Source organism: Ornithorhynchus anatinus, chromosome 8 (assembly GCF_004115215.2).
Source record: "Ornithorhynchus anatinus isolate Pmale09 chromosome 8, mOrnAna1.pri.v4, whole genome shotgun sequence".
Classification (NCBI taxonomy): Eukaryota; Metazoa; Chordata; class Mammalia; order Monotremata; family Ornithorhynchidae; genus Ornithorhynchus; species Ornithorhynchus anatinus.
Genome location: NC_041735.1, coordinates 4,176,906 through 4,188,960, shown reverse-complemented (window position 1 = coordinate 4,188,960; position 12,055 = coordinate 4,176,906). Strand labels below are relative to the sequence as shown.

At 41.5% G+C, this 12,055-nt stretch overlaps 1 protein-coding gene across 5 annotated transcripts in view; it reads right to left on the bottom strand.

Moving 5' to 3' along the window:
• Nucleotides 1–12,055, bottom strand: part of NEDD4 (NEDD4 E3 ubiquitin protein ligase) — a 118,701-nt gene that overhangs the window by 38,054 nt on the left and 68,592 nt on the right. For all 5 annotated transcript variants that reach the window (XM_029070543.2, XM_029070541.2, XM_029070542.2 and 2 more), the window contains 2 exons: nt 8,866–8,927; nt 1,375–1,477 (listed from right to left, as the gene is read on the bottom strand). In XM_029070543.2, coding sequence (XP_028926376.1) covers nt 1,375–1,477; nt 8,866–8,927 — 165 coding nt within the window. The remainder of the gene's footprint in view (nt 1–1,374; nt 1,478–8,865; nt 8,928–12,055) is intronic.

Sequence of the window (12,055 nt, the reverse complement as noted above, 5' to 3'; positions counted from 1 at the left end):
AGTTCTCCAGGAAGAGCTTGAGGATAGATATTAGTATTTGGCCTGCGAAGGAAAGGTCTCCGCTCTCAGGGTCAGAGGTCAGGCATTCTAAATGCTGGAATGTGATCTTCACTTTGTGATGCAGCTCAGAGGAAGGAATGACCTGTCCACTGTGAATAACATTCAGTTCTACTACAACATTGTTAGGAAATTAAGGGACGTTCTTTCAAAACGATGAGCCTGTGGGGGCTCAGTTCCCCAAATAATGGAAGAAACTGCTTATGCATGAGGTATAGGAACAGGTGAAAACTACCTACAGCATGACTTTTCATTAATATGAGGTTTCACAAGGACACAACTCATTATAGGAGAAGGGGTTATACCATAAAATACTAAGCTAAGTACCATAAAATACTAATACTAAGTAGATAAGTACAACAAGGCAAAGAAAGAAATGGTTTGGTCTCTCAATCTGTTACATGTGAAACTAGCCATCACTGAGTAAAAGGCATTGGAAAAATTAAAAGCAGGGTTTCCAGGAGACTGACAGTTCTTTGCTCAACTATTTTCTTACTTAGATTATTTCCAACGAATACAGTTGAAGGACTAAAATAACAGTTCCTTGAGGTTAGGGTTAACCAGTCAATTTTTAGTCATCACCTGAAGGATAAAAGTAGAACCCCCAAATCTTAATACAGAGGAGAGAGGGGCCATGTGGCATTTCTTGCATATGAAATTAAGTTTTGTATAAATGCCTGTGGTGTAGTTTCACGTACTTGGATATGTACAGCTACACCCAATCTATTAACCAACTTTCCTCTTTGTCTGCTGCCAAAATAAACACGCCACTGAACAGGAACAAAATTACTTTGGCACTGGTTAAATGCAGTTTTACATATTTTACATCAGATCACTGAGAGTCAGAGAAAACAAGATTTTTTTTTAAATACATATTTTTTTAACTCTCCCAGAAGTCTGGAAAGGTGGAAGACAGGGAATGATAAGCCTTTCAAACAGTGCACAATTTTGCAAAAGCCACTCAACTCACATTAGAAAACTGATTCTCAGAGATGTGAAATTTTACTCTTTGCTTAATTTAATGAAAAGCTAGGAGCAGTTTCAGATTTTTTTAATTGAGAACAGCAGATAGCTTCATTTCATAACTCTTTCCTCTAACCATTAGCATTCCTTCATCCCGATTTTTAAAAATTTATTTTGTAGCACAGAACTCTACCTTAAAGTGAAAACTGCATCTGCTTGGGGTAAACATGTTAATCTTTCAGTTTATTTCTATTACAAACATTAAAAAGCATTTACTAGAGTTATTTTTGCATTAAATTTCAGAGGAAGAGCAAAAACTACATTCATCAATTTGAAATATTTAAAACTTCTCACCTCTAACTCTTCAGCCTGTTCTGTATTTTCTTCTTCAGATCCATTGGTTTTAGGCAAATAAGTCATTTTCAATCTAAGGTAACCTTTAACTCTTGATTTGTGACTGAAAGAGAAAACCGATATTTTTAAACATTCTAGAGGAAAAAAATTTGGTTAGACCTAAAAACTCTGTAGGACAAACCTCAGGAGGTGAGAGATTTGATTAATTTAGCTAAAAGCATGTGACTTGATTTGAACTGAAATGTTATTTTTTAAATTCCTAGAAAATAGTTTAGAGCAATGTCTTTTTACTTTGCCAAAATTAAGAAAATAGATATCCAAAGTTGGAAAAGCTCAACTTCTCAATCTCTTCTTACCAAAAAAAATAATAATAATAGCCAACTGGTATACTAAGAGGTGGAGGTCTTTTACTGCTCTTATTACTCAGTAAAAAAAAGTCACAATTAGTTATTATATAAAGTCTGTCATACTAGGGACATGTCTCTCCCAGGAGAGGAAGCAGAGAACTGCGGCAATTATTTGGATAACTAAAGCAACAATTTTTTTTTTGTGGGCAAGAGCTTTTTTGTCTTTCTCCTTTTTAATTCCCCAAAGCAATCATTTCGAGTGTCTGCTCAAAGCAGGTGATCAATAAACATTGCTGAAAAAAAAAAACCATAACATGATTCCTACAGTCAATATATGTAAATACTAAATTTTTATTAGCTGTAACTGGCCAGTAACAGGTTGACACCAACTAGATATATATGAAATGTTGTATATTAAAGAACCAGTAGCTGCTTTTATTTTGGTAAAAGTAGACCTTTAAAGCAATGACTACAAATAAAATTATGAACATCTTAACAGGGATTGAATTTTGTATTTTAGGTTTCAACAATCCACGTGAGATGATCTATTAACCAGCTGATTATGAATAATCACCCAAATAAAAACCTCGAATCACCATCCCACTCCTCTTGATCCCCTTTAATCAAAATATCACCTATTTCACTCTGAATGCTACGAAGACCTACTTTTGGCTAAATGTAATGGATTCTATTCTAACCTAATTCCCCTTAACCTCTAAAAGGTCTGACACTGTTGCCAACTTCTTCCTCCAGAAACTCTCACTGGCCTTGGTTTTACTAACACTCTTTTGGTTCTCTTCCTACCCTCTCAGATCCTTCTGAGATTGCTTGACTAGGTATTTCACTTCTTCTCCCCATATTTTTATGGTGGTTGTCCAGCAAGGCTCTGTCTGGATTCTTATCCCACGTGGAATGTTGTTTTAGCAGGCTCATTCGCTCCCAGCTTCCACCACCATCTCTATGAGAATGACTCTCAAATTTAACTCCCCAATCCTGTCTCTCACCTGCTTTACACTTTTCTATTTCCTCAAGCCTTCACAGCACAGATGACCCACCCACACTGCAATTTAAACATGTCATAAAAAACCACTAACACCTGAACTCCTCATCTTCCTTCAAATCCCTTCCTCCTAATTTTTCCCATCAATGTCACCAACACCGCTGTCTTCAAATTCAGCAGCTCACAATCTTGTGACTCCTCTCTACCTTTTACCTCTCATACTTGGTTGGTCTCTACATCCTACCAGTTCTTCCTCTACCATATTTCAGAATTGGTCCCCTTCCTCTCCATCTTCAGAGCCACCATCTTGGAAATAGCCCCAGAGCCTCCCAGCTGGATTATTAATGACAACCTTCTAATTTATTTCCTCATCTCTAGCCTCTACCTCCTTCAGAATAGCCTAAATAGAGCTGCTAAATCATCTATAAGGTAACACATCCCTGAAAAGGACTTCGCTGATTAAGCCCGCTTTTTCCCGGCTCACTCTCCCTTCTGTGTCATTTATGCACTTGGATCTGTGACCTTTCCAACCCCATTCTTTCACACCTTATCAGAACTCTCACCCCCCCCTTCTTTCTTTCCTAACAGCCATCTTCAACTGTTCACTCTCCAATGACTTCTTCCCCACTGCTTTCAAACACACCCATGACTCCCCTATTTTAAAAAAACCCTCCCTTGACCCCATGGCTCCCTCCAGTTATCACCCCACCTCCCTTCTACCATTCTTCTCCAAACTCCTTGAGCTAGTTGTCTACACCCACTGACTCAAATTCCTCCCTTCCAATTCTCTCTTTGACCCGCTCCAATCTGGCTTCCAACCCCTTCACTCCACAGAAACCGCCCTCTCAAAAGTCACCAATGATCTCCTTCTTGCAAATCCAACGGCCTCTACTCCACCCTACTCCTCCTTGACCTCTGAGCTGCCTTCGACACTGTGGACCCCCCCTTTCCTCTGGAAATGATATCCAACCATGGCTTCACTGACTCTGTCCTCTCCTGGTTCTCCCCTTATCTCTCTGGCTGTTCATTCTCAGTTTCCTTCGTGAGCTCTTCCTCTGCCTCCCACCCCCTAACTGTGGGGGTCCTTCAGGGTTCAGTTCTGGGCCCCCTTCTATTCTCCATCTACACCCACTTCTTGGGAGTACTCATTCGTTCCCATAGTTTCAACTACCACCCCTATGCGGATGATACCCAAATCTCCCTCTCTCTGGTCTGGCATCTCCTCCTGCCTTCAAAACATCTCAAATTGGATGTCTTCCCATCACCTCGAACTTAACATGTCCAAAAACAGAACTCCTTATCTTCCCATCCAAATCCTGTCCTCTCTGTTACTTGCCCACCACTGTAAACAGCATCACCATCCTTGCTGTCTCATAAGCACATAAACTTGGTGTTATCTTTGACTCCTATCATTCAAACCCACACATTCAATCTGTCACCAAATCCTGTCGGTCCCCCCTTCACAACAGAGCTAAAATCTGCCGTTTCCTCTCCATCCAAACTGATACCATGTTAAGACAATCGCTCATCCTACCCCATGTGGATTACTACATCAGTTTCCTTGCTGACCTCCCAGCTTCCTGTCTCTCCCCCCTTCCAGGCCATTCTTCACTCCGTTGCCCGGATCATTTTCCTACAAAAACGTTCAGGACACGTCACCTCACGCCTCAAAAAAACTCCCACGGTTGCCCAGCCCCCTCCATATCGAACAAAGACTTCTCACCATTGGCTTTAAAGAACTCCTTCACCTTGCCCCTCTCCTACCTCACCTCTTTCCTTCTACAACCCACCTTGCATACATCACTCCTCCAGTGCTAACCTTCTCATGCTAACCTTCTCACTGTGCCTTGATTTCACCTGTCTTACCGCCAACCCCTAACCCGCGTCCTGCCTCTGGCCTGGAATGCCCTCGCTCCTCAAATCTGACAATTACTCCCTCCTCGCCCCCTTCATCACTTTATTGAAGGCATATGTCCTTCAAGAGGCCTTCCCAGACTAAGTTCCATTTTTCCTCATCTCTCACTCCCTTGCTCTTCCTCCATCCCAGCCCCACAGCACGTATGTACAGCGCCAGAGCTTCGTACGGTGTTCTTCACACAGTAAGTGCTCAATAAATATGACTGAATGACTATCAGTAATTTTATTTATTTGAATTGCTGTCTGTCAGAGTCCCATATAGGATGTGATTATCTTCTATCTACTGAAGAGGTTTTGTACAGTGCTTGGCACAAAGTACTTAAATATCGCCATTACTATTATTATTATTAACGACTTTGAATTTAATCCATTGTTTAGGTGTTCTTCCCCAAGTGGAATTCTCTGTCCAGTCAAGTTTCCAAACAATGTGCTCAATCCTTCCCTATAAAACACTGCTTAGTCCACACCTTTCTAAGCATGCCATTTCAGGCACAAATAACATTGTACATCTTGGGCTGATGTACGGCAATCGGGAGAGAGGTTTCCTTGAACTTTGGAAAGACTGGGATACCATGTGGGGCATTTTGAAAAGCAGCAAAAAGCACTGCAAAAGGCAAACAATAGCAGAGCAAAGGATGATCTTGATATGTAAGCATGAAACAGCTTTTTCAGTTGCACATAGATTTTTCAGTAACACCCACAAAATGGTCAGTTTCTGGTTTTAATGCTTTCAATGATGATGAAAGGCAGCGACATCTTTGCACGCCACACGAACAAGTTTCTTTGAACTCCATAAACGACAAGAGTTTACGCTTAGGCTGAAAGAAAACTGCACTTGTACTGCCATCTAAGAAACAATCGCTCGCTCAAAGCAGGTAGCCATTTATGTTGGTCAAGAAGAAACTTCTGATTTTCTCGATTTTCTATTAGTGTATTTTCTTGTGAGTAGGCAAACAAGCACAAGTGAATGTGGACTCAACATTCTGTACTTATTTTTATGCTTCTTTATATTTTGAATCTCCATTTTTGACGCCTACTTGAAACATGAACACTATCTCAATCGCTTCTGAACTCTAAAATTTACATTTAAACCAAGTTTTACCTAAGGTTCCCAAGTATCATGGAAAAAAATCAGTCTCCCCAACAACTCCCATTAAGTTGCACTTGAATTTTGTATTGGTCAAATAACACCAATTTCCCTGCAGCCCCAAATACTTTGGAAATCCTGAATGTGTTGTGAAACAAAAGGGAGGCCAGCAACATAAGAATTCTGTTTGGGACACAAGAGTTAAATCACAGAGCCTGCAACTGGATCAGGAAAGGAGATCCAGGCTTTCAAGCTCTCACCAATGGCTTTGGATTCAGGGCAGGGAATGGAGAATTTATGTCCAGACCTCTTGGCAAAAAGGGTCCCTTTTGTGATAAAATTATCTCTCACGTTTGTCAAGAAATATTGCTTCTTTGCCCATTTCAGTGGTAATAAGTCTTGATAAAGTCTCAGAAAAAAGGAGCTTAGAGTTCTAATTAGAATAACAAAATCCTCTAAATGGGGAATGATGAACGATTTCATTTGGAAATTGAAATGTTTTGTTGACAAGAATGAAAGTCAACCCAGGTTTTCTCTCCCCAGTATAGGATTTGTACCCTTACTCAGCCCTCCCTCAGCTCTATAGCATTTACATATATATTCATAATTTATTCATATTAACATCTGTAACCTCCTCTAGATTGAAAGCTCGTTGTGGGCAGGGCACGTGTCTACCAACTCTGTTATACTGTACTTTCCCTAGTGTTAAGTAAAGCGCTCTGCACTCAGTAAGCACTTAAAAAATACAACTGATTGAACTGGAAATGGTCAGTTATGCAACCACTGGCTTACTGCTTCCCCCTCTAAAGTTCCAAGGTTGGTCTGCTGACGAACGAATCCTAAATTTAGGTTAGGTTGTTCCTAGACTTCCTGCAGGTCTCTTCCCACTGGCAGAGTCGCCCGAGGCTGAGGCTCTGATTGAGTTTGGGTTACCTGGGCGATTGAGACCGTGAGCCCCCCATGGGACGGGGACTGTGTCTAACCTGATTATCTTGTATCCACCCCAGCGCTTAGTACAGTGCTTGGCACATAATAAGCACTTAACAAACCACAACTATTATCATTATTATTATTATTTTGCAACTGCACGTGAGTACCTAAATGTATGACTGTGGGCGTCACTTAACTTCTCAGTGCCTCAGTTACCTCATCTGTAAAATGGGGATTAAGACTGTGAGCCTCATGTGGGACAGCCTGATTACCCTGTACCTACCCCAGCACTTAGAACAGTGCTCGGCACATAGTAGCGCTTAACAAATACCAACATTATTAAATGGAGTGGGGTGTGAGGGATTTGTCTTCCTGAGGTCCTTGGCTCCAGGAATAACCTGGGAGGGTCAAGATGAGTCCTGTCCTAATGCAAGCAAGCCTCTACAGGACCAAATGAAGGCGTTTAGAAAGGAGTAGACTGTGTTTAGTGACAGATTATCATTTAGATTATTTCTAAATAATGGGGATTTAGAGAAAAGCCTTATAACCAGAAGCAGACCAGTTCTTATTCACAGCATCACTAAGAATTTGCCGGAGGGAAGGGGACTGGAGAAACGGCTGCGGGCATTTGGATTGGGACTTGTGAAAAAAGGGATTATGACTATTCACACAAATCATCTGAATCGTGCAGGCCCCTAAAAATCACTTTGATGGGAAATTTCTGGATCCTTCTGCCCAACTTATATTTTTCAGCCTAAATTAGCAAGTTAAATTTGCTTGCGTTGACCGGGGCCATCAGAAGTCTACGGAATCAGAAAGAGGGTCAGGGCCAATTTAAAAGCATAGTATAAGAAACCATTGTTCAATAACCGCGTTCAATTTAAGGGATCGGCTTGGGTCGGAGTCATGTCCCAAACTTATCTGGACAATTCAATAACTTAGGCTCAATTGAGTGCCCAGCGAGGCCTTGTAAAAGTCTGGGAATGTGGCGTGGTGAGAGTTTTTGCTGCCATTGCATTCCCAGATTTTTCAGGCTGTCTGAATCTAAATACTACAGCTGCCTGCGAAGTGGCTACTGGCCAACCTGCTACCACCAGTGCTAGCAGTACCAGGAGCTCCAGCGTTTTTTGGTTTATGACAAACCAAAAAGAAATTTCGGCAAACCTCAGGACAAACTCAGGAATTACTGTCATCGTGATTAGTAGTCCTTGGCTGTTACTCTCCAAATGCTGACATTAAAGGAGGAAGAGAGATTTAAAAATTAGATTTCTGCCAAAATTAAATCTGGTTCTTCTTAAAAGGGCAGGAAGATAAACACACATATTAATTTTCTCTTTTTTGCTTTCTTGGTAAATATACAAAATCATTTGAATTAAATGAGGACGACAATAAATTCCACTCTTCCCTACAGTTCATATTTAAATGGAAAAAAAGTCTACTAGGTTCCTCCGTGGCACATATATTTTTCTAGTTTATTATAAAATGCAAAGACCCCACCAGTTGGAAAAGTCTCTTTCTCTGTCATCCTCTCTCTACTATACTCTATAACAATTTCAGCAGTAAGTCTACATACATATCTTGGCAACAGTTTATTTGCCCACCTGTTTAAAAGAACTGGAACAGTACCTCATTACGGGCTAACATTTTGACTGCACGATGAAAATCAAATGATTTGGTTCAGGGATACAGTCTTATTGGTTGATTCTGGAGGTTATAAATTCCTTCTTTTGCTCACACTGGCTTCTGTAAAAATATCAGCTTTCCAAATGAATTTTTTTAAGTGTTTAAAATGTAGTCAGGTGAAACCATATACATACACAAACTCAGTCTTCCAGAACAGTACCGTCAGACAGTGATTCCCACAAGGTCTGGTGCCGTATGATTTTTGAAATATGGTATAAGTTAACATTAGATCCTATTTTTTCTTTTTTATTGAGCTAGAGTAATAGATGGTGACTTTCTAGTGAGACTTGAGAAGCTGACTTCCGTCACTAACCCTCGGAAAGAAGGAACCAAACCACAAAAGAGAACCGCCGCCCTCCCCGGCCCCCCGCAAAAAAAAAATCCCCAAACGCTTCTTCCCAAAATTTAATCCTTAAAACATTAAATCTTCAGGAACAGTTCAGCCAAATGGCTATACAAGCTGAATTAATAAATCTAAAAACTACAACTGACAGGATTTTTTTAAACTAAATGTGCTATTTACTAACCTTCTTGGATGAAGAACGAAATCCTTAAATGTGTATGGTCTCTCCAAATTTGGATTTTCTGTCTGGAATGAAACAGTGGATTTTCAAGACAAATCTTTAGGACAAACATTTATACTCTTAAAGGACATCTGTAAACTACAACCACCTGATAAGTTAGAACACTGTTTTCTATAAGGATCCCCAAACTAATTACTACCAGTGAGAGGAGGTCTCAAAATGAAAGTAGGCAACTAATTTATGGCACCAACAAAAACTAGCTCTTAAAGCTCCCTAAAAGGTTGAAATGATGCATTACCTCAAGTAATTACTATTATATTTAAGTTTAACATAAGAACTGCTTACCAAACTTTATCATTAACAAATCTCTGACCTCAAAACAAAGTTTTTCCCCCCTCCTTGGTTTTTAACACTGGACACCATTTCTTCGACTAATGTTATAAAGTTGGAAGTTCATAACAATCCACACATTTTTTTCATCCAATAATAAATGTGTGGTGAGTTTCTTCTGTAAACCACCAAAATGTAAATGGATAGTCCTCAGCCACCACACCCAGCTGACTAATATGGGTAATGAGTATAAAAGAACTGTTTTATAAAACTATAAAAACTGCATTTATGTAAAAAGTTCAGATTCTCTAACTAAAGTTTCCCTGCAGTGTCTGAAGCTCCCTAGTCTAGCTTTGTCTGAATGCCCAGATAGTACGGGCCGCCCGATATCCAACAGTTAGTGGCAGCTCTAAGATCCTAGTGTTCTAGAAGCTCAATCGATGGCATTTATTGAGTACTTACTGGGTGCAGAGCACTGTACTGAGCACTTGAGAGAATGCAATACAATGGAGTTGGTAGACACGATCGCTTCCCACAAGGAGCTTGCAGTTTAAATGGGGAAGACAGACATTAAGGTGCAGAGAAAGGATATTGCAGAATATAGGCTACGTAAGTACCGTGGAACGGGGGGGTGGCATGAGTATCAATAATAATAACAATAATGTTGGTATTTGTCAAGCGCTTACTATGTGCCGAGCACTGTATAAGCACTGGGAGAGATACAGGGTAATCAGATTGTCCCCCGCGAGGCTCACAGTCTTCATCCCCATTTTACAGACGAGGGAACCGAGGCACAGAGAAGTGAAGTGACTTGCCCACAGTCACACAGCTGACAAGTGTCAAATAAATACTATTGAATGAAAGTGGCAGAGCCGGGGTTTGAACCCATGACCTCTGACTCCCAAGCCCGTGCGATTTCCACTGAGCCACGCCACTTCCCATAAGGATTTTGAAGGGGGTGGGGAGAGGAGTGGTGTCTTTAGGAAACGCAGGGGGAAGGATTTTGAGGCCAGAAGGAGGACTGGGGAAAGGGGTCGGAAGCAAGATCGAGGTACAGTGAGTAGGTTGGTCCAACCAGACTCGGAATGAGTCCAGGAGCTTGCGAATCACGGGGCAAATAACCTCAGGGAGCCCCAGATTTCTTCAGGGGGAACTGAGGGGGAGGGTGGGGAAAGGCGAGGGAGAGGGAGGAGATGGGGATACAGGAATGGAAGGATATAGTGGGGAAGAGGTAAGGGATGAGGCTCAGTCACCCCTAAACCTCTCTTCAGAGATGATTCCTGCTTCCTATCACTTTCCAGAGGGGGAACTGACTGACACACGGGTGGTTCTCCCTTTTTTCCAGCCAACAGTTTCCGGGCCCCTGGAGCAATGCAAGATCCTACATTTGGGAAGTCAGAAGGTGGCAAGCCTTCTAGGCAGTCCTGCCAGTCATCTGGAATGAGATCTTGGATTCCACTTAGGACCTTGCTAACCTCTTCTTAGCAGGACATACTCTCTTTCACTCCCCTCAAACCATCGACATTCCTAAGATTCTCTTCTAGGGGCTCCAAATACAGGTGTGAAATCCTGCACGGGGAAAAATGCAACTTCATTATCTAAGTTTGTATATTGGCAATGAAAGGCATTTCAGAGCACATAAACAACTGAAAAAGGATAGGGCCTGATTTAAAAATAAAACATGGAAAAGAAGCTTAGTCAGTCAGCGGCACTTACAACAAACATTAGAGGTGGAATTATTATGATTTGAATCGCCATCTAATTTTCATTCTGAATTCTATGAACGTTTCCTGTTTGTGAAAGTCTTACGACACAACAGATATCAATATAATATCAATATAATATATATAATATCAATATATTATGCTAGAGAAGCAGCGTGGCTCAGTGGAAAGGGCCCGGGCTTGGGAGTCAGAGGTCATGGGTTCAAATCCCAGCTCAGCCACTTGTCAGCTGTGTGACTTTGGGAAAGTCACTTAACTTCTCTGGGCCTCAGTTACCCCATCTGTAAAATGGGGATTGAGACCGTGAGCCCATGTGGGACAACCTGATCACCTGGCATCCTCCCTAGCGCTTAGAACTGTACTTTGCACATAGTAAGCGCTTAACAAATGCCATCATTATTAATATAATACCCTTCGGAATCAGTGTTGAGCAAGTGATCCCTCATCACATGTGATTTCCCCCCACCCTTAAGCCCCACGGTATCTACAGACATATTCTTAAACTCTGCCATTTTCTCTGTCATTTATTTTAATGTCTGTCTCCCCGTTTAGCTATTAATTTCCTTGTGGGCAGGGATCATGCCCACCGACTCGACCAGACTTTCTCCAACATTTAACATAGCGCTCACCACAGAGTAAGCACTCAATAAACACCACCGGTTGGTATAAAACATAGGAGCTCCATACTTCCCTTGCAGGAGCAGGTGACACAAAGTCATGCTCACTAGAACGGAGACAGGAAAAAATGATCCCGATGCCCCCCCCCCTTTTTTTTTTATATTCACTGCTCTACCTGGGATGATGCTTGGTTGAAAGAGAACTGTTCATTCATTCAGTAGTATTTATTGCGCGCTTACTATGTGCAGAGCACTGTACTTCCTGGCTGTACTCCACTGGGGCTGCTCCCATGAGACTTTTTTTTCTGGGGCATAAGGCCTACGTGAGCAGTACGAATGCTAATACTCTCGGCAAAAACTGCCATGAGAGTAGGCCCAGCTACGTCCCCATTTACGGCTTCTGTGTACTCTCTTGTACTCTGCAAGGGAGAGGCAGAGATGGTCACTCTATGGATCGCGAACAACCCGTTCTCGCCCTGTGCATCAAGAGCAACGGAGCTCTTTACGGATCAGAGTCGGCAA